The sequence below is a fragment of the Wasmannia auropunctata genome, unplaced genomic scaffold (genome assembly GCF_000956235.1).
Source record: "Wasmannia auropunctata unplaced genomic scaffold, wasmannia.A_1.0 LD275268.1, whole genome shotgun sequence".
NCBI lineage: Eukaryota > Metazoa > Arthropoda > Insecta > Hymenoptera > Formicidae > Wasmannia > Wasmannia auropunctata.
The window spans coordinates 12,960-37,376 of record NW_012087622.1 but is presented as its reverse complement, the minus strand read 5'-3'; the positions used below and the strand labels follow the sequence as shown (position 1 = coordinate 37,376).

Here is a 24,417-nt window from a genome sequence, read left to right as displayed (position 1 = left end):
GATTAAATAAAAAATTTGCAGAAATTGAAACAACAAAAACTACAAATTTAAATTTATTGTGTGATGTTTACGGACAATAATAATCATTTCTAGGACGATTCTTACCGACTCGAATATATATTACGTTGCGCTTTAAATATTTAATATGTAATATGTATATACATTAACCCTATTAGTACAACATTGGCAAATTCATTGGCGCAATATTAGAGCTGCAATGTATTTTCAATGTATTTATATTGTCCAATATTGCGCCAATGAATTTGTCACTATTGTGCTACTAAGAAATATTACATTTAGAAACATTTATAACATTAGAAAAATTAATGAAATCATTTAATTAAGAATTTGAGTTATAATTGGATTAGAAAACAAAACTATAAAGATCATGTGTTATATTATCGAAAAGTAAGATAAATGGCCTCCATTCCTCCATCACTCGACGGAAAACATAAAAAAAGTCCATTATTATTTTTGGATTAACAAAATGAGATAACATACAAATTACTAATTGTAAGTCAAATAATTCGTATATTTTATTTATTTATTTATTCAAAAACTGAAAATATATAGTTATAACCAAGCTATTCCACTTTCATTGTCTTAAATTGAAATATCTTAAATCTATGAGACTTAATTTTCAATGATCTAATACGATACAGAAATAGACGGATGTCTCGTAAATCAATTTTATTAAAGTACCCGCAACGATGCCAATTACACGCTATGACTGGTGTAATAATAATTTAGTGGAACAACAGTGATGCAAGGAAACTTGGGAAAACGAAGCAATATAGAAACCTTTGTAATTGCAAGAAATGCGTACTTCCGTATTTTACGGCGTCACAAATTGCATCGCACTTATTTAACTCTTGCTTATGTTTGCATTCCAAATACTTTTATATTAAATTTAATTTTTTATATCCTTTTTGAATACAGCTGCACAAATTTCTTTTTAAATTTTTTGACGAATTGTTAGTAAATTTTTTAGTTATATATGTTTAGTAATATGTTTAGTTTTCATTTGATAATTATAATTAAATTTTTTATTATTATTTAATTAAATATTAAGTGATATTTAATAAAATTTTTTTGAAAGAAACTGAAAAAAGATATAAAAGGTTATATCAAAAAAATTGATAATTATTTTATCCAAACACATTTTTTATAAATTCATGTTATTCCTTAAATTACAATTCCTCATTTTAATGACAATAAACATTAATAAATTGATGTCCATTCTCACAATTGAGCTTAATTGTTCCATAATTGTTGCTGAAACAAGTGTTTCTTAATCACTATAAATTAATTGTAATTAAGTAGCATCAACACTTATAGCAAAATTGGTCTGTCGAAAACATCACTGAGTTTTTTGCTACACTAAACGCGATTAAATTATAATATCATAAAAACTTTTATATTTTTGTTTTTATTGTTTTAAAATATTTATTGTTAAAAGTAATCGTTAGTTTTTTTTGAAAAGCCGCTCAAGAAATAAAAGTTGCTATTATTATTGTTATTATAATGAAAACAAATATAAGAAAAGTTCCATCGATTTTTCAAATAAATTTCGATTTGTCAAATAAATGTTTTTTTACACGTTACAGATCAGAAAATTTTTTTTATAAAAGATTAGATAAATTAATAAATTTTTTAGACTTTTAAGAATCAATAAACAAAATCAAAGATATTATGTACTTACATAAAAAAAAAGAAAATGAATTTTTTGTCCACAAAATTTAAAGTATAATAGTAACAATTACATCATATAAAACCAAATGGCGGACTGAATTGACTCGCGAGTTGTAATTTACCAACTCTACAGAATAAAAATTTTTTTTTATTATTTCAAATGTTTCTGAGGGAGTTTTAAAAATAAATAATGTTTCAAAAATTCAATCAGAAAAGTCACGGCTCAAAGTAAAAAAATTGTCAACTTTCGTGTAACAAAAATCTAAAATTAGCACCCTACTTTTATTATAATTTTACAGCGCATTTTTCCGTTTCACCTGCGCTTTTTTATTTGCTTACTCAACCACTTATCTTTTCCTAGTATACTTAATTTAGCAAAATTTCCGGTTGTCATCGTTCTAGCTTTGAAGCTTCGCAGAAAATGAACGTCAAAGTGCGCAAGCGCTATTTCTCAATGGACCGATCCTGATGTGGAAATTATTAGTATTGACACCTTCTTTGACCATTCTAACATCAATCGTACGATTGGTTAAACTTTCGCGACCGCTTCTGTTTTAAAAACTTCACGTTGAATGCCGTCGGCGTATAAGCTATTGTGCTACCATGCAAACCCCTCGTCGGAGTGCAGCAGCAGCAGCAGCTTCGTCGGTACAGTTGCCGCAACGTGAGCACGTGGCACGGACTGGCGGACTTCGTCATATTGATCGACCTGAATCCGTGCTCCGGTCGGCGCGTTGACTAGCGCGCTTGTCAGTACCCTGAAAGCGCTTGCACGCTGCATTTATACAGCGTAATCGTGACCGCATAGTCGGATCGTGGGATTTCGCGAGCTGCATCGTGCTGCATACCCTCGTACCCTCGTTTACGCGCGTTTCACCGTGCGTCTCGCTATGCATCGATGATGTAGACTCGTCGATAGACGCGCTAGGGTGTCTGAACTTGAAGGAGGTGTAGGCACAGAGCCGTGCCGGATCTCGTTCTGGAGGTTCGACAATCGAATCTGAGATCGCGACACGCGAGGGATGACCAATAAAAAGAAATAGATTTTGTGTTCGTGTCGTCGTTTGAAAACAGGACGCCAGTGTTGTCACGAGACATCTACTTTGTTAGACTCGGTGGTGCAATAAAAGTATGTAGTTAGGCATATAAATGCGTTAAATCTGCTTTCCGGCCTGTTTCACAGATATAAAGTGACGCATTTCGTGCAGTTTTGCCCCATATTCTAATTGCGGCTGGCAAATATCCTATAAGTTAATTTGTGATTAATGTGGAATGAGATCTAATGATTTTACGCATAAATAATACATAAAATAAAGATTTTAATCTATGAAATTGGACTTAAGAATTTTCGAAAGTGTTAAATAACAAATCAGCAATTATTGCTGCCGAGTAAAGTATAATAAATACTCAACAGAAGATGTTGAAATACAAAAAGGAAATTAACACTTTAATATACATTTATTAATTTTTATGAAAGAAAAAGGTAAAGTATCTTAGTTTTTTCAAAGAATTAAAATAAATAAATAGAAATAAAAAAAGTATTTTGATAGCTTTCTTATTATTTCGAAAATCACGATTACATAACTGCTTTTATAATGATATCAAAGTTTTTATCAATCTTTTCTGAATTCTCATATACTTTGCTGTGTAATTATATTTATTTCAAAGGTATTTGAATGTAATATTTTTTATCATAGAATATACTAATTGATTTTAAGATAAACAATGTATTAATGAATTAATACTCTAACTTAAAAATCTTTTAACATGTAAACATTTAACGTTACAACTTAATGCTACGTAATTACTTAATATTTATTGCTGTTATTACCAAATTAATATCGTAATATCAGCTTGCGTGACCAGTTAAGCGTTTAGTGCGTTATTATCTCATCGAGCTGCTAAGTGCCTTAAATTAAGCATTCACGTTATGACAATTCTCAAATATGCACGTGTTATCTTATAAACTCAGAATAACAAGTAAACATATCAGATAACTAAATATCAACAATAATTAACAAATCAAAATTCAAAAAACTGATCTTTTTTTTTAACTTTTTGTTAAACTAATTTTTGTTTCGCATTAATTAAATGTTACCAATATAATGAATAAAATATTTTTAATAGCGCCAAACAATTAGTAAAATAAATATAAAAATATTTTAACAAATAAATTAAGTATATAATAAACACCAAATTTTACTATATTATCCAAAATTTTTTTTACAGAATTTATAAAACAAATTTGAATTTTATTAAAATTTAAGAGAATATTATTATTCTTTTATAAAATTTTAAAATTTATAAACTAGATTACTCTTTTATACTCATTGTCAGCTATATTTAAGATAGCCAAGTATAAAAGATTAATCTAATTTGAGCACTTATCTAATCGTATCATTTTACAATTTCTTTTGCTTTTGTTTAAGTAGATCAAAGTGAAATTAATAAAATATTTATTACAGATGATACTTTATAGCTAAATGATATCTAAATGTCTTCAGAAATTGTCCTAAATTTAATTTGAAGATCGATTCGTAATTTCAGGGACGGCACGAAGTATATGGTTGAACCGACTCGCTCTAATCGGTCGCTGCTCGATGTTTGAGAAAGTCTCGACATGACGCGGAGCTAAACAAAGTGTAAGGAGATCCTGCCGCTGTCAGCATGTGGACGAATCACTTGATAGTGGGTGAGTGTGCATGCGTCCTCGATGAGCTTTCCATTTAATCCCGAAAGGTTCTTCTATATATTTTAAGAAGGTAGCATCGTCGAACTGAAACAGGCTTCTCCCTTACGCAAATTCGATCATATTCAATGTCTAGTTTTTATTTCATATAATGAAATAATTAGAATAATTATTATAATCCTCTATTAATTGTGTTTGAAACTCGGAGAGAAAAATCCATATATCTAGAATATATCTGTTCTTTTAATGTTAAACTAGTTTCGAGAACATAAATGTTAAGATACAAATAAATAATCGTGGTTTACATACGTCAATACAAAACATCGATAACCCCGGATATCTAATCGTGTTAATTGGTTACCGCGGTCTTTTACTTGTATTTACTATGAGTCTATTACGATCTAGAAATCATAAGTGTTATATATTAGATTAATCAACATGCGTACGGCCGCTGCTTCCGTGCTGCTAGGTACGTGGACATCGTACGTACGTAAGATTCATGAAGAAAAAAATCGCATTAGAAAAATATAAAGGATAAAGATATACAAATCGATATTGTGCATTTACTGTTTCTTATATAAGGATTATTAACAGATTAAATAATTTTAATATCAAATTTTTTATAAACTTAAAATATAAGTCCTCTATATTTCAAGTCAAATGCGAAAATATTTTCAAGAGTGTGTCAGGCATCTCCAAATTGTTTTGGTTCACTAATAAAGACAATTATTGCTGAATGTCTCATTTGCGGAGAAACTTGCAATATGTTACAAATTGTAATAACGTTAAATTTATATATTTTATATTTGCAGAAGCAGCTACTTTTATTATTTTTGTTTTATCTATATTTTTATACTCGCTGTACTTAATCACGCGTGTTTTTCTCTATTTTTTTCCACCCTCTTATCTGTATTTTGTATACTTATTATGTATGTATATCTTCTGTACATATTTCTTATACTTGATATTCCATTACACTACCCCCTACTACTAGATATAGCCTTATGCTTCTTTAACAATAGCAGATACTGTACATCTGTACAATAATCGCCAAAATTTTATCACGGCATGAAAGCATAAGAATGTCGATTTAATTCACTTACCTCTTATAACGTTACTCGCTTATAAACATTAATTATAACAGCCTTATTCTGCATGGCGAATTATAAATATAACGAATAAAATACAATTGCTCTCGATATTGAAATAACTCTTTATACGTAACGCGTGGAAATTGTTAATCCTTTGGCCTTTTACACCGTCGCGTATTAAAATTATCGAAGATATATGAAAGAATTAAAAAGCCTGAAGTAATTGAGACAAAGTTGAATTACTACCTACGTCATATTCTAAATATACTCACGCATTATTTTTAACTGGTGCAAAATTCTATTCAATCTATATTATATTATGTAAGATTTCTAGCTTTCGCCTTTTCAAGCTTGTCTCTTCAAAATAAACGTTTGTTCCATAAGCATATAATTTAACATATGTTTCAAGGCTCTTTTAAAGCTGTACGACCAAGTTTGATTTGTAAATCACGCCCCAGATATTGCCATTTACTATTCTATACTTTTCTATAGTATGCTTTCTTATATATACACGTTTATATCGCATGTATGTCACATTCCACACATCCTATATCCCCCATACTCCATTCACTGTCACCAATTCTTTACCACCCCATAATCTGCGAGAGCGAAAGCGCAGCAAGATTAGAATCATCCAGCGAACCGAAAAATCTGGACGTGACTGCCGCACGGTCCCTCTTTGATCAATCGAGTGATAGCATTACCTATTAGCTAGCACAACTATAATCAGCGGTCCCCGACATCGTTTAATATCGGTATGCTAGAGCCGCGCTATAGAGATAGTAGCGGTTGTAATGGTAGTCACAACCACCGTAGCCGTATATATTGTACATACATAATAGCGTTAGTCCTCTCGCTTGCGTTTACCACACCGAACACATCGAGTGTTACTTAAGTTAGCTACCTCTGCGCACAACGCCGACGCACATTGCCTAAAGCCAGTAACGAATCTTTCGTTTTCAGCGGCAATTGTACTCGCGGTTGCCAACGTCTGTCATGCGGAGTGCCAGAGTGAGTGATTAAGCCAGCTTACTCTCCTCGGTATGCCCGTACCGTGTCGCCGGACTCGTTCGCTAGGGACTCGACGAAGCTCGATGAAAACTCGAATACGTCCGCGGCCAAGTGACTCTTGTCGGAGTATCCACCTCTTTCCACAGGGTGGAAAAGCGTTCTCTATCGGGAGTTAACCGATCGAGTATAGTTTTAAAGGCAGGAAAGAAAACCGGTTTTTTTTTTAATTTTTCCACGGATTTTTTCGGTTTCTTTCCAAAGAGGTAGAAAAATTCAATGGAAAATTTCACATATACATTTGACATTCATAAAACCTATCACATTTCACATTTGCAACACTTTGATACGCTTTTCAAAATTTTAAAATTTTATAACAATTAAGTATATATTTATTGCTGATAATGTTAAATACAAAAGAAATAAAAAAACAGAGTTAATGTATTTTTCAAATAAAACGTATGGCTCTTGACAATTATCATTAATAATCAAAACTCTTTAAAAATACTTAATATAAATATCAGTTTTAATTAATCTTTACACTGTTTGTTAGAATTGTTTTCCTAAAACAGTTTATTTAATAATAAATAATCCTCACTTCAAGGAATATAGTATTCAAATGTAAACATAAATATTAACTCATTATTAATTCCAGCGTTCATACGAGGTGTCTTATCTTAATAATGCTATAAAATACGAGAGCTATAACTTATAAGAGCTTATATCTAATTTAAACAAAAAATTTACACATTTTAACGAGTAAATAAATTACATAAAGTCACGTACATTATTTTATAAATCCCAATTCATATTTAATATGATAAAAAATATTAAAAATTAGACAGTATATCGTTTACATAGCAATTTTTCGCAAAGAAACCAATTTTTCGGAAAGAAACCGAAATTTTTCTGGTTTTTTCCAGCAATTTGAAAAAAGCAGTTTTTTTAAAACTATACGATCAAGATTGCTTACGTCCCGAACTGGACGAGAATTGCGTAGTAGAAAAACATTTCGCTTGGCAAAGCGTCACAGTTAGATATTTAAACGATCGAATTTTCAAAATCATGAGAAGTCTTTGTAAATCATATAGGTATCGCTCAGCGAATGACACAAATTAATTTTATTCTCGTCCAATTTCATCAAGCACATCACCGAAGCGCGCTTGTGCTTAATTCTTTATTGTGCCGTGAAAAAGTGAACGATGCTTAATAACTCGTTTTTTTTTTGAGCTTACGCGCGTGCCCATCGATACGCAAGGTCTTACATAAAAGATGTGCACTCGGGAAACTATGTGACCGCAAAGTGTAAGAAATTTTCCAATCGTGCACTTGACGACTTCGATTTTATTTGATCTTTTTTTTATAGGTATAATATAACGACTTATACTCTTAAGTCTAATATAACCGCTTATTTAGCGTTAAATATGGCTGCTTATTTGAAAGTAAATCATTTACAAGCGTTTATAATGCTCATTTAATATGTATTATAGTATAATATGTATGCATTATATAAATGTATCATTAATTATTCATTACTAATTATTATTAATTACTTTTGTTATTAACAAAATATCACAGAGTCATGTTTAGCACTAAACGAGGGCAAGAATATATAAACAAATTGGATGTTGTTAAAAATAAGTGGTTATCGTAGATGGATTATCATACTTTTTGACTTCGCGTACATTCTTTCCCGAGCGCGATGGAGACGATACATGGTCTTTGAAAACACATCTGTTTCACAGCTCGTTCCATTTACTGCTATGAATGCGATTCATGGACGGATCTCAGATGCAAGGATCCTTTCAACTATACGGCACTACCCAGAGACCAGCCACCGTTAATGACATGTAACGGATGCTGCGTAAAAATGGTCCGCAACGCAAAATCACGTAAGTACATTTATCATCTTTATAAAAAAATCCACTTTTTCTAGAAAGAATAAAAATATCTATTAGATTTTCCATAATTTTCGGACTATACACTTTAATTGATTATACTTAAAAGATTTTTTGAAAAAATAATTTATAATTATCACGATTCAAACACGTTTTGCAAGAAAGATTACGAAAGTGTTCCCCAACAATTTTGATGAGCTTTAATATATTATTGTTTAAACAAAAACGCGTATTTTTTATACATACTTTTAAGGAATAAATTCTTCTTAAAGAAAATCGATTATTCTTTTTCAAAGAAATATCGTCAAAATTGCATTTTTTTCTAAAGCAACTGTGTGTTTTATTTACATTGATCGATTTATCTTATTATTCTGAGCATTAAAATAAAGCTTCAATTATCAAGAAATAAATAGTTTATAAGATATTTCATGTTTTATGTCACGAAATATAACACGATAAAAAATAAAATATCTCGTAAAGAATTGATTTTTTGATAACTTTAATAATACTTTAATTTCTTGTTCTTTATATTTATAATAAACAAATATTTACGCCACAACAACTGCATTTAATGCTTTAGAGGGCATTCTATTATTATTTTAATAATACTATTTATGCAGAATAATTAGAGGACTCATATTACGTAAAAAAAAGTTATTTAAAAAAGGATATTCATATCTTTTTAGTGCCTCCACCTAAAAAAAAAAAATAACTACACCAAAATACGTCCCTCTCGAAGGAAAATTGTTCCACTTTCATCTGGAACAATTTTTTTGGATCATAAATATAATTTCGAAAAAAATTGAGTTGATTGAAATAAAACACCCGTATATGACTGTATTGTACTTGAGTATAATATCATTGTATTTGTCTTGTTAAATGCTTATTATATAATCTATAACTTTAATAGGTATATTTGCATTTAGCAAAAAACTTAAATGCTTTAACAATATTTTGACAATATTTTGATCTTTCCATGACTCTTGATAGACGCAATGATTCTGACAACATTGTATTCATTGACAACTTTGATCTATGCATCAAAACCTGTTAATTTGTATCTGTTTCGACCTGCAACGCAATAGATCATTTTCCTATATGTTTCTAGCATTCTTCTTTTAAAATATCGGTCTACTTCTAACTTAGCGACTGATACATGATGTCATATACTCAACTGACACTCGCAAACCGTTAGCATTTCATATTACTGCTTGCGTAACGATGTATGCTTACATTGTGTACAACGCTGGTGAAAATAAAAATTGAAACTTAAATCGAACGTAAAGGGAGAGTGACAGAAGCGTAAACGAAACTTCTTGGAGGCGAAAATTGAAACAACAGAATGTAAAGGAAGCGTTAACGCCAGTGAAAGAAATCAAAACTCAAGAAAATTAAAAGTTAAAGATAAATGATAATGAGAATGTTATGAGTAAAGTTTCCCTGGTGAAAATAAAAATTAAAGCGTAAGTCAAATGTAATGGAAGAGTGACAGAAGCGTTAACGCTTCCTTTACATTCCGCTATTTCAATTTTCGCCTCCCAGAAGTTTCATTTACGCTTCTGTCACTCTCCCCTTACGTTCGACTTATGTTTTGATTTTTATTTTCACCAGGGAAACTTTACTCACGACATTCTCATTATCATTATATGTATTTATCTGTAATCTTTAATTTTCTTGAGATTTAATTTCTTTCACTGGCTTTAAACTAAAGTAATACAGCATTAAAGAATCTATGATTTCTTAAGATATTAGTTTCATTTGTAAAATATAAATGTAATTGATATAAGCGCAACATGTATTTTATAACCATTGCATCTACATAAATCAACTAGTGGTTTTACATTGAAATAGTGCGTAATTTTGCTGCGCTTGCGTATTTAGTATAGATATATATACTTTGATTACTTGGTACTTTGGTTACTAAGGAACTTTCAATCATGACACTACGATTCTATTACATATTTAAGTGTTATGTACGTCGTCTAGCCATAAAAACTTCCGTAATTATACATACGGCGAGTGTGGCGTAACAGACAGCGCACTGCAGCGTACTGGTTTCTATTATGCCAAAGGTCCCGGGTTCGATTCCCGGTAGAACGATGTAACAAATTTTCATACGCACGCATCTCCTTTCTGGAGGTCTGGCAAATCACCGGGAATATCCTTTGCCGCGAAAACCTCTTTCAAAACGGCCGTTCGGAATCGGCTTTAAAATGTTAGGTCCCATATAAGCCTGTGTCAGCATTGCGCAGACTAAGAGAGTGATAGGCCAAATAAGCTCAATTTGGACTGCAGCGTCATTGATAATAATAATTATACATATACGATATCGAAATATGTTTGTTTCCATCGTTATCTTATTACGTGAAAAGAACGCGATAAAAATTATTATGCAAGCAGAAAGCGCATGAAGGATCGAGCGCAAACAGAGACGTTTATAATTAATTCTCGATCGCTTAATGATATATTAGAAAATAACTTTATCATATATGGTTGAATTTGTACTAAAATAATTTTTAATTTGGTTAAAAAATTTTCAAAGTTTTGGAAAACTTTTAAGTGGTAAAGGTATATAAACAATAAAAACTAAAAAAATTTTATTACTATTATAAACTTACTCTTCAAATCATATCTTATTTAAAACATTTTTTTTCTCTTTTATATCGTTTCGACGATATTCGCTTTGAAAGAGAATAATCAATTTTTTTTTATAAAAGATGCTTAAAAGTGCGTACAAATATAAAAAAAATATGTATTCTTTTCTTTGTCTAATCAATAACATATTGAAAGCTCATCAAAATCGAAGAGGGATACTTCCGTGACTTTTATTATTAGTAAATTATGGTATTATCCCAGCAAACACAAATTATAATCGCAATATTACAGCAAGATTGTAATATTTTTTTTGCAAATTGGAATGTTATATTATTACAGCAACATTGCAGTTATAATCTGTTTGTTGGGATGGCAAACAGTATATGTATATATGTATTAAAAAATTATTATAATAAAGTATTATAATCTATCATACTACCGATTATACACATATAATAATAAACATAAATTAATGAATATAAATATAAATTAGACTTTCACGTCCGCAGGAATTTACTTGCTGCTTATTATTCTCCTTTGTTTGCAGCGTACGAGAGCGTGAGGAGAACGTGCACCGCGCAGCTACAAATAAACTTATTCATGGTGGACCACGTGTGCATGATGGAAAGTACCGGCACTGGTCACATGTGCTTCTGTGAGGAGGATATGTGCAATCGTGTACCCCCGACCTCGCGCTCGAATCCCGTACTCCTGCTGATCCTGTCGACCATCCTTGTTCTGCGTTCGGCAGTCTTAGGAGCCTCCGCTTGCTTTGTAGAACGTTGCAATAATCACATCGTATAACACCAATTAATTCGATCCACCCATCGCAGTGGTGCCATATCATATCCTTTGTAGAAATTTTTAGCGATTCGACAACACGACCATTCGTCGGAACGAACGATTGAGTTGGCTTCGATTTCGAAGGCTTAAGATCCTTCGAAGGATTGAAGAAAGAGGCCAAGAAAGCATATAGAGCATGTAGAGACGGAACGATTGGCGTGTATCATTATAATCATTAATTTCGTGCCTCTTTCAAGCACGTGTTATCGATCCGTTGGATCGCATACAAATTGAATATATTAAATTTGTATAATATAAAAATTTTATCGAAGTTTTGCATATCTTACGATAGTTACTATATGCATAATAGAAAATGAGAATGTTAAGATGAGTTCGGTACATGTTAAATGCGCCGAAAAGAAATATATATATATATATATATATATATGTATATATAAATATTATAGATGTCTGCAAGATACATTCATGTATTCTTCCAAGAAACTTTATCATTCGCTATAATATAGTTCAAATTAATTTTATTAACTAACTTATGTTTTCCTCGGAAGACAGGCCCTTCGGGGTAAATGCAATATATGACAGCTAGGCCGCGCACAAAATTATACTTTTAAACGAAAGCTGAAAGAAAGCTAAAAAAAATGTTGTTAAATAGCGATAATAAATTTTAATATAAACTTATCTTGAAATTTGATATAAGATTAGATCATTACAAAAAAACTGCAACTTGTAATAAAAAAAATTTAATCTTCTCGTTTTCTATAGCAAGATTTGTCCAATTTGTGTGCATCGTTCGTTCCGATCACTGGCCTTAGACAGCATCGATAGTACCTAGGCGTTTCTCGTGTAGAAATCATCCCAATACTATCTAATCGATTTCTCTAATATTCTCGAAGCGAGTCCGAGTTCTCTATTAGTTGCTCTTTGAGCAAGCACGGCTAGCATCATATTGCAATACATTCGTAACATAAACATCGAGGAAGGAATTTTATTAAGAACAAAACGAGTTGTCAAAATATAACATAAAGTATTCAATATTAAATTATGTAATCTAAATAATCTAAATTTGAGTGATAGAAATTGCATTCAAATTTGATTTAATGCAACAATCCTATTAAGAAACCTAACTATTTTTGTAAAATTTATTTGACGTGTATTGCAAGTTATTTACTTAAATTATATAATTCTACAATATTCCTTGCTTAAATCTAGCATTCTTGAGGCTTCAAATATTGTGCAATTACATAATTTATTTTAAGCATTTATTGCGCTCATATTTTCTTGAATACTTTTAAATAATTAACAAAAAACAAAGTTATAATTAATAAATAGAATATAAATTTCTTCCTCGGCGTTAATGGGTTGCATGTACTCGACTGTCGTCTAGGAACATCGATGATGATTTAGCCATTTACCCTAATATTACGATAAAGAGAAGAAACAAAATGTGGATACTCTAGCTCTTGGATTTTTCTCACAACAATGCAACAATGCACTTCACTATGTGATTTCCTTTATTCTAATGCGACAATGTTCGACGCGACTGGTCGAGTTTCGTTCGATGCGAAAATTTATGAAGTAGCACAATAAAATTGCACGAGGTATGGACGCCGATTAAACACGACGTATTACATAAAAAATATTAATATATAATAGTTTCAGAAATTTTTAATTTTTTAATTAAAAGTTCAATAAAATAGAAAAGTAAAACTTTTTGTACATATAATATCTGAAATCTATAATTCCAAAATTTGTGTAATTTATTACATCTTTATATATAGATTTATATAGATACTTATATAACAGAAATGTTGGAAGGAAATTTTTTTGAATTATGTATTTTTTAATGTCTTTTGCGCGAATTTACTTAATTATGTACAAGATGGGACAATAACTTTATCAATCTGGAACATCACTATTTTTTTTTAGATATAAAAATATTTTAATTACGAATGACGGTATCAAGAGAGCCATAATATGCTGATAATAATTTTCTTGTTGTTTGAAAAGCATTTCCGAGATTTAAAGATTATCACTCTTTTTCGTTAAAATGGAATCACATGGTTTTTCTAACATAATATGACTTTTCTAAATTTCACTTAAACTTTGAAATCTCCGAAAGACCTCCACCCGCAGAAAAATTATTACCAGCATATTACGATCCTCTTAATATGCCATACAATATTTCTGTAGATAAAATACTTTTGTATATCCAAAAGTAATAGTGATATTTTAAGTGAATAAAGTTATTGCTACATTCTATGTATTAGTTTCTGCACAATTATTAGTCAGAGGTCTGTATTGTTCTACACAATAACTTTTAAAATGTAAAGGCTTATAATGTAATATTGATAATATATCGTGTTGCAATCATCATAAAATTATATGACAGTATCGATAATATTATAGTGACAAATCTGGCGTTTATTCGTCGTGCAATTCAATTGATTTAGCAGAACGCTTCCTTGATTGTATCCAATCATGATTCTCTTTTTCACTCTTCTATACATCATATCTCTCTCTCTCTCTCTCTCTCTCTCTCTCTCTCTCTCTCTCTCTCTCTCTCTCTCTCTCTCTCTCTCTCTCTCTTTCTCTCTCTCTCTCTCTCTCTTTCTTCCTCTCCCTTTCTTTGTTTCACATAACTTAATTACTTTTCTTTGGTATTGTTCTCTCATTCTTCTTACTCTATCACATCGTTATATTCTATAACTCTATAACTTCCTCATAAATACCTTTTGACCATTCTGAAAAAAAAAACATTCTTATACTCGAAATGAGAGAGATGGGAGATGATTGACTCTACAATAGAAGGTGAGCTTGTACGATAGAAAGACGTTCTACTTTAGAAGGCATGGTTGCAGCATGCACATCCGACAGACAAGGCCGACAAACGCAGAGAGAATTAATCGACGAGCAGCGAGGATGATCTTCTCAACTTCCAGAAGTTATCTAACTGCATATGCGCACGTTTTTCGAAACAAATGTATCTTTTAAAAATATCTTTTTATCTTGAAAGTCTTAGAAAATTTATAAATTAGACAGAGAGATATAGAACTTGGATAACAAAATAATTAAAATTTCCATTTCATGCTACATACAAACTTTTGTTCTAAAAAATATAAAGAATTTTGAGTCTTTTTGAATAAGAATCCTTAAATTCAAAAATTATTGAATTCATTGTTGAATGTTGTAACTGAACTTATAAGAAAATCTTATCTAGAATTTGAAAACTTAAAGATTCTAAAAATTAGAAATTTATTCTAAAAGTTTAACAACACAAAAATTTGCTAAAGATTTTTTAGAAATGGGCGCACACTTAAGAGCCTAAATATTAATAAAATTTCAAAGCACCTAGGAATAAATCGAGTTACACGTAGATAAAAATAAAGTTGAGTGCATGGATTGTAGCGTTTGTAAAGTTGTACGATTTATGGAAAGTCGACGCAAAACTTTTATGTTTAAACATAAATTTTACTCTTTTTTCTTGCACAATAAAGAATAATTTTATACATATAATATATGATATCTCGTACAAACAAATCAACAACTTGAATATATATTTATATATTTCTACATAATTTCATAAAAAAAATAAAAGGACAATTTTTATTTGTGCAATTTTATTTTTTGTAATGTTTTACACTTATTATTTTGTGTAATTATATTATTTTTCTAACAATAAGAGAAAGTACTTTCCTAATTATATTTTCTATTCTATTATCTAAAAATGTTTCATTATATTCTACAATATAATTTGTATAAAGACTTTATATTATATACAGTTTTTATACAAATGATATTGTAACTTTATAAAAAATACTTAAACCTAACTACATTGTGAAATATTTTATAAATAACTAAATAATATGTTTTGTACAGCTAATTAAAACCATGATCGATTAGAAAATAGCTTTGCCGTTCGACTTTCAAATAAACGTACAGCAACACTTTGCATGATACTGCATGATCCTATCGTTATTACTCTTGCGTGTGAACGAGTATTCCATTTTTACAGCCACTGGTCGAATGCAAACAGCGGCCACAATTTTTTAAAGAGCCTATTAGGTACACGTTATTGTGAGTTAAACAGGCAATCAATAAAGTCTCAAAAAGATTCAGAGCTACAGTTTCACGACTCCAAGCTCGTATGAATCCAAAAAAGATTGAATCCGCTGTTCGTTTTCTCCTGTAGCTCGTCCAAATGCAACAAGAACAACAGCATTAATGAGAATAACGGTTATAATAACGTTGACAACTATGATTACCCACGATACCTTCCACCCTGGCAACGCAAAGCAAATGAAAAACAAAGCACAACGTGGGCTTTCAGCTTTACTCGTGCCGCGACTAACAAATCTATCGCTTTTGACAAAAATTGATTTCATCTGTTAAATTGAGCTTATTGTTAGTCCTACTTGATCATTTGAAAAAAAAATCCGATTCTTTAGCAGAGAAAACTGTTGAATCGACTTACGGCACTGGAGCTTAGTACGTCAAAAGGGTAAATATCTGTGACACTCAATAAATATTTATATAACTATAGTACTTAAAATTGTTACGTCTATGTTACAATCTTGTGTAACATAAAAATTACAGCCACACATACTATAAGTATACATGCTCAGTATAATACTTGCTCATAATATGGAGTATATATAAAGCAATCAATTAATCTCATTGTTTTGCTTTAAATTATAATTCTCTTTGTGACGAGAAATATTGTGTAAAAAATATGAATGCAAAAGATTTAATGGTCGCTGACGTACGCCATTTAAAATCGATTGTAATTCAGTAGTGATGCAACTGTTATCTCTCTGCTGCAGACAACTTATATAGTCGATCGACATTACGATGGCTTGCAAGTGGCACGATCAAGCTGAACGCACATGTCCTCACAGAGAGGCTTTCGAATCGGAGCCTCTTGCCAAACAAGCTTCGGTGCTCGCTTCACCGATGGCGAGCAGACCGACGTTTCTCTGGCAAGCCATGCGGCTCGTGTCGCGTCATTTGTTCATTGTCGCACGCGCGGCTGCGAGGCTACTTTATTCATGTTTCTATCGCGATCTACGCCACTATTATACCATCCCCGTTTCTCTGTTCCTTCATTCTTTCTGCTACTTCATTCAGCATCCTTCAACATTTTCTGACTAACGCGTATTGTTCTTGAGTCAAATATAAGCGCTCGTGCTGTCGAAGAAAATGCTCAAGTTGAATTGCATTTTTACTTTACTTCGCCTAAGTGTTTTACAATCCTGTAAATCGAGATCTCCCTCTTTGAAAAATAGATTACTTTGATAAAACCAAACAGAAATTAAACATTAAATGCAATATTTAGACAAACGCTAATGTTTTACGATTATGAGTACAGGTAGTGACCAGAATTCGTCTTTTGTCATAATAAAGACATCACTTTATATGTTACTATCACATTTTAGTTAATAATTCTAAAGTTAAAATCTATTTAGAATATTTTTATTTAACTTCAATTCTTCTCTAACTAAAATATATTAAACATAAAAAAATGTTATAACAAATTTAGTTAAAATAAATTAGTTAAAATAAATGACCGATGATGAGAACTAAAAAATAAGTAAGACGAGCATATTTCTTCGTTTCACAACAGAAACGCAATGGAGATACGGGAACATTGATTCTGAATTCATGTTTATTGATAATAATCGGTTAAATCTGGCCTCGCAGCTGAAAAGTATCCACGTATAGATATTAAATAAAATCTATCTGCGATATGGATATTTAGCATATAAGAAATCATAGGAAAACATCGACGCAAGGACGAATATACATAAAAAAGAATAATTTTAATAGATAAGAATAATTTAGATAATTTATAGATAAAATATAAGAATAATTTATAGATAAAAATAAATAATTTTAATCCTTTAATCTGGAGATTGTATATGTAGATATACATAATATTTCTAATTTTATTCATATATCACACACAAAATATGATATTTAACATACAATAAATTAAAAAAAATTATTGTGTTTAAATGATTAATTAACAAATTATTTAATAAATAAACAAAAAATTTTACAGTTAAAGGATTAATTATTGAAATACATATATACTAGTATATTGTATTTCTAAACACCATCCGATTAGAGTATGTATATATAAATTATAAAAAGAATGTAATTTTTATTTCATTGTAATGTATTTTAAACAAATGTGATATGTTAATCTTATTTAGAATTTTAAGAGTAAATGACGACAAACATTAAATATATCTTTGTTATCGTCTGCGTCGATGAAATATAAATGACAGCAAACATGTCCCCCGTACTTAAATTGTTAATAATTAATGTATTTTATCATATCAATAGGCTTTAATCTATTTTTGCGAATTTTTATCGAAATTGTTAATCTTAAATCTTATTAATTATCTCGATTTATGAGATAAAAAAAGAAGAAATTTTACCAAAATGCCTTTATCATTAGTTTACTTTAATTATTACGGCATATTTTATCGCAAAACTTGTAAGTAGATATATAAATGATAAAGAACAAACAAATTTTATTAAGTTATATGAAATAATTGAAATATAAGCCATATTTCAATTTCTTCATGCGATTTCTTCATTTTATGATATTAATAATAAAGTAATTCTTAGATATCTTATTAATCTCTTAATGCTCAATTTTGTATTGTCATGTCTAGCAAACAATTCAAAACTATAACTTCTTGAAAAAATTAAAGAAAATGTATAAAACTGCTGAATATAGAATTAAACACATTTTCTTAATTAACATTGAAAGTATATTTTTTATGTACGTTAGTATATCACATGCGCATTCATTTATCTATCAACTTTTAGAAATCATTTTTACATGTAATATAAATAGCAATTATACTACTATATTGCTGAATGCCAATGTAGATTTTATTTGTTTTAAAATAATTTGAAAATGACACATGAATTGATCCAATTTTATAATATGCTATAAAATAAAGCGCTAAATTAAGATAATTAAAATACTAAATTAATTGGTTTTTAATTGCAAATTGTATATTAATTTGTACCAAATCTATGAATGTTAATTTTAATGATTGAATTTGAGCAGAATTCTACATGGCTGTATTTACGATCAAAAGGTTTTACAAGATTTAAATTAATTAAAGATTTATTTAAGATTAAAGAATTCACAAATGTAAAATTTATCTTTTAGAATGTTTCAGTGTCGTTATAATTATTACATCAATAATTATTAATAAAAAATAATTAAGATTTGATGAAATATAAAATGTTGTAAACAAGAGATAAACATAGAAAATAATTGAACAAATTTTTTTATTTGTATACGTAAAAATTATAAATAAATAAATGTTATAAAAATGTTACAATGTGTAGATATTTTACCATTTTTTGCAGCTTCTATTAGAATTTAGCGTTTCTTTAATTTTTTCGTAAAAATAAAACATCAATTCTCTCTATTCATATAAAATGTATATAATATTTTATGTCGTCATATTAGATCCGCCATTTTAAAATGTGTACTTCTGACCCCGTGTTCAGTAACAAAAAAAGAGGTGCCAAATTGTATTGAAATTCAAACATTTTTTTTAAATTTTGACACATAAATCGATACTGCAAGTTATCTGTATAATTTCGCAACATTTCGTTATTCGATATTTATAAGCTTTACTATTCAGAATAAAGTATAATCAAGGAATTAATCGTTGTAGATAGGCTCCGTCGAAATAAAAACATGTAGAGCTAATAAAGGATTAAAAGAAATTTAATATAAAGAACTCGCGAATCGTCATCATTTAATTTATCAAAATACTTGAGTCTTAACAATCCTCTACAAATAGCTTTGAAACGGTGCAATCGCAGTATGACTCGATTCTTGGAGGATTTTATAAACAATTTCCGAGCGTTTATGATATTAAGTTTTAATACTTCAAAAAATGATCAGTATTATAACGTGTCATTTCTGTACTTGCAAAATATATTTAATACAAATCCAATATATATAAAACAAGCCACGAACATGTGTAAAAATAACACAATATATTGCTTAAAAATAAATTTATACATCTAAATGTGTCATGTTTATATAAATTTTAAATTTCTTCGAAAATATTTTACAAAGCATCGCAAAAATTTTTTCAAACAATCCTATAATATTATCTCAAAAATAAAAATTTATAAAAGATTCTGTTTAAAATATTTAATATATACGTTTTGTATTTATTACTTTTAAATTCCTTTTCTTTTGAAGTGCGACACGATAGGCATGCTGCGAGATTGCACTTTCTTTGAATTTTCATAGTAATTCGTCTTTGTAAAGTGATTGAAATTAATATTTTCAAACAAATTAAGCATAGCTCATCCTTGTGAAAAACAAACAAATAAAGATTAGGCTAAACTAACGACCTTATTTAAACGAAGATGACCGCGTTTCTTATTGAAAAAAAATTTCCAATAACGATAAGCATTATACATAAAAAAGATTAACGTGGTACATGTTTCGACCTAGATTGGTCTTCTTCAGTCACTTCAACGAATAGTAATTATAGATAAAATATTACACAATAATATATAAATTAATACGAACGTTACATTCGTGAAGTCACATTTGATAAGAATGAACGATACAATTATGAGAACTTGTCGATGTAATGCGATTGAAACTTTCGTTCCGGCACAATTTCATTGTCTGATATATGAAAAATCCAACGGAACGATCAATCAGTTGGATTGAAAAGCAAGGATTAAAAAGTTATTTTTAAAGTCAGAGTACATAGAGTCAAATCGAAGCTTCCAAAAATCCAGAACAAAGATTTCAATAATGAGTGAGAGAGAAATTAAAATCGAACTGTTCGATATGTCAAATAGAGTAAACGTATTCAATTTCTTTCTCACTCATTATTAAAATTTGTTCTGGAAGCTTCGATTCGGCATTATCAACTAATCGATCATTCCTTTGGATTATTCATATACCAGACAATAAAATCGTGCTAGAACAAAGGTTTTAATCGCATTACATCGACGACTTCTTGTAATTGTAGCACATTCTTATCAAATTTGACTCTACGGATGTAACGTATTAATTTATATACATTTTATTGTATAATATTTTATCAGTAGCTACTATTCGATGAATTAGACCGAAGAAGACCAATCTAGGTCGAAACATGTACCACGTTTATCGTTGATCTTTAATTTTTATGTAACGCTTATCGTTATTAGAAATTTTGTTTCAATAAAAAACTCTGTCACCCTCGTTTAAATAAGCTCGTTAGTTTGGCCAAATCTTAACTTGTTAATGTTTTCACTTAGAAAACGCGAGAACTTGAATACACGAGGAACAGAGAGGGAAGAGATGACTCACAATCAGTAGGGGTGGGAGAAGACACTTAAGTACACTTAAGCAGAAGCACGTATGGACTACTAATTCAGTCTTATACTAACTATCTATTGAAGAGCGAAAAGGAATTGATAAGAGAATTGGAGGAATCGATTTGGAACAAAGAGTAAATAATAATTGAAAATAAGGAAAAAGAGATAGGATATCTATAAGAGAATTTATCGTAGAATATAAAAAAAATATCCGAGCTGTGTAGGACTGTGCAGGCTTTGCTGTTATTAGAAGTTTTATTTCTGCGGCTGGAATAATTAGGAGCGGATATGCGAATATACCAGATCGATTTATAAGTCAATCTTTTAAGTGCGATTGCGTTGAAGTAATATTATAATATTTAAGTCATACACGAGAAAAATACGTCCGCTCGCTAAACCGCGTCTCCTAGTCGAATTATAATATATTTCGTTGTCTGGTCGGTCGCCCGACCTGTCTCCGACAACCTTCGGTGACTTGCATAATTTACGCGAAGACTGTTAAATTGCCAGCCGTTAATAATGTTGCCTTTTCTTTTTCGGCGCTTATATGGATTGTAATAATTTTTACGATTACGATTTACATAATCATTTGGCGCGTACATTTAAGTATTGTTAATTTGTACGCCGCGGCAGGCCAATTCAATTCAATAAAAATCGAATTAACGTTCACGCATTGTTACTTTCCGGCTTATGTGCCAAAGGACCTAACTATTTCTTATGTCTACCTCGAGACATTTATGTTTCTTTCGCGCCCGAACGGCTGAGCGGGTCGGCGAGCCCCAGCGTAAACACTATTAGTTATTTCGTATTCTTATCGAATTTCCACAGAATTTTATTATTATAAATGAGGACTGTAACGATATAATCGCTATAGTTTACAGAATTAGTAAATGTGATAAATAGATGTTTTAGATTTTGCTTTATTAAATTAAAAGAAAGATGGATAAATAGATGAATTAAGCAACTTTTGTAAACCAAGTTTCCTTCTTGGGATTCTATAATTTCTGTATACTTGAAATAAATAAATTTTATTTTATTATTCTAACAGATCTATATTGGTATCTAGATCTCGAAACTCTTGAAACTACAAACTCCTTCTCTCTTCAATTTTTTTCGGAAAGAGTCTATTGAATAACGGTAAAATTAAAAAAAAAACGAGAAAAACATAATGATCACGAATTACGAGAAGTCTTCCCGGTTCTATTTCATTCTAGAAATGACCGTGAATCACCAACTGAAAACCGAAACGTGAGGAAAAAAAAGAAAGAGTAAGATGGTTACATGCTAGTGAGAATTAGGCAAAAAATATACACCTCAACAAAACATGGAGAACACTAGTCTAATTACGATGACCAGTGCATGCATGAATGAGACTGTTATCGGGTGAGTTACAATAGTTATCAAAAAAAGAAATTGCCCACAGTAAAAGCGGTTCTTCACAAAAATAAAAAAATAAAAACAAAATAATAGACCAATTATATATATATTTTTTAGGAACAATGTACTTTTGATTATGACAATTTTTTACGATCTTTTGGCATACACGAAATGCAACGCTACGTCCAGAATCGATAAGTGCACTTTTATAGCAATCTACTACAATGCATCACGAATCGTTCTTCATACATGTTGCAAATGTATTATTGTTTAAAAAACACAAAAGCGAGAGCAGCACTTTCCGTCTTTTAAATTTTTCTTGAAATCGCGAAAAAATGTTTAATCATGTGTAAAATCTTTGAATGAGTTGCTCGAATTTCTATTTCAATCCTAAGTAGAATCGTAAGTTTTCATAAGATTTGTAAATACTTATGACAAGAATTGTAATTCTATGCGTGTCGTAAAAGATGTATGTTTATTCGTAAGACTTTTATCTAAAATTTCTCGTAAATCTTACGGCTAGCAAGAAGTTGTCTGTAAAGATATTGCATAAACTTATAAGCAATCAATCATAAAGAAGGATGCTCACGGTATAGGGGGGTTTCTGCCCTGGAGGTCAAATCTTTCAAATTGGTAAATTCATTTAGAGTATGATAAAACCTATTGGCCAATATGGCTAATTGACCTATTGGTTAAATTCAACTGTTTTATAGGCAGGGAAAGTTGGGAAAATCATGTTTGAAGTTTTCCATGTCAGGCTAATGTTGATTCTTACTACTTACGATTTATCAACGATTAATTCGTTGAAGGCTAAAGTATTTAAACGTGAAAATTGCTTTATATGGGTTTTGGGAGTCACGGAATTCAGATCTAATGTTAGATTTTCGAAATTCAAAATGGCGGCTCCAATATGACGGATCAAAAGTAGAAAGTAGTTGGATTTTTATAAAAATAAGTATCCTAAGATTTTTTAACTTGCTAAATCTAAATATGATATCAGAATTTTAAAATTCAGTATGGCGTACCGAAAAAGATTAATGTTTAGTTCTTTCACTTAATATGTAAAATTCTAACCGTGGAAAAGACATTAAAAATGTAAAAAGACCGCCAAGTATATTTTTTAATGTTTTTACCTCAAAAAATTGTTTTATGAAAAACAAAAAAAGCAAAAATAATGACATGAAAAAGAAGTGAAATCAAAATATTATTCCAAGTATATTGATTAGAATAATCAATATCGTAAGTTATGTCTTGAAAAAAAACCAAATTAGCAAATAAAACCCAAGTGGTACTATCTTTCATTCTTATGCATTAAAACATAAGTGGTAATAGTATTGTATATTTTAACATGACATAAAAGAAATTTCATTACAAAAAATTAAAAAGTATATGTATATATATTACTGGAAATTATTTTTAATTGTACAACTATTTTTAAACAATAAAATTCAAGTTGACCGTATCTTTATACTTATTCAACACTTTCTATTCCAATCCAAATGGTAACAGTTATTAAAGAAATTCGTAATGGTACAATATTCTGGAAAGCTATCTCTCACAATCGTAGTAGATTTAATCTAAAATACGAAAAACATTTAAAATATAAAAAATATAAGTAGCGACAAAATAAAATAAAAACAAAAATGCAATAGATAGTGTAATGAGGACCGCAGAAATTAGAAAGGAATTTTGCATTGATAATAAGTAGCAAGTTACGTGACAGAAAAATCAAAGATCGGTTGATTTCTCACTGGATGCTAGGAGGTGATCTTGGCGACTGCTGGGGTAGATTTAATAAGGCCTCTAGCGACCTTCTCACAAGCCTGCGGATTCTTGACTTCATCGACGAACGAGGCGCCAAAAAGCCATTCATCGATAGGCGCTACATCCGCTGTGG

The 24,417-nt window shown here is 30.1% G+C and overlaps 1 protein-coding gene and 1 long non-coding RNA gene across 2 annotated transcripts; one reads left to right on the top strand and one right to left on the bottom strand.

Annotated features, from left to right (window-relative positions):
• The first annotated feature begins 2,159 nt into the window (after positions 1-2,159).
• On the top strand, positions 2,160-12,443 carry LOC105461907 (protein quiver). Its single transcript, XM_011708420.1, has 5 exons — positions 2,160-2,821; positions 4,240-4,384; positions 6,436-6,483; positions 8,226-8,372; positions 11,521-12,443. The coding sequence occupies exons 2-5, from the start codon at positions 4,360-4,362 to the stop codon at positions 11,775-11,777; spliced, it is 477 nt and encodes a 158-aa protein (XP_011706722.1). The 5' UTR covers positions 2,160-2,821; positions 4,240-4,359; the 3' UTR covers positions 11,778-12,443.
• Positions 12,444-23,984: 11,541 nt separating this feature from the next.
• LOC105461906 lies at positions 23,985-24,403 on the bottom strand. Its single transcript, XR_975997.1, has 2 exons — positions 24,272-24,403; positions 23,985-24,097 (listed from the first exon to the last, which is right to left on the bottom strand). It is a non-coding gene; the product is annotated as an uncharacterized LOC105461906 (long non-coding RNA).
• Positions 24,404-24,417: the final 14 nt, after the last annotated feature.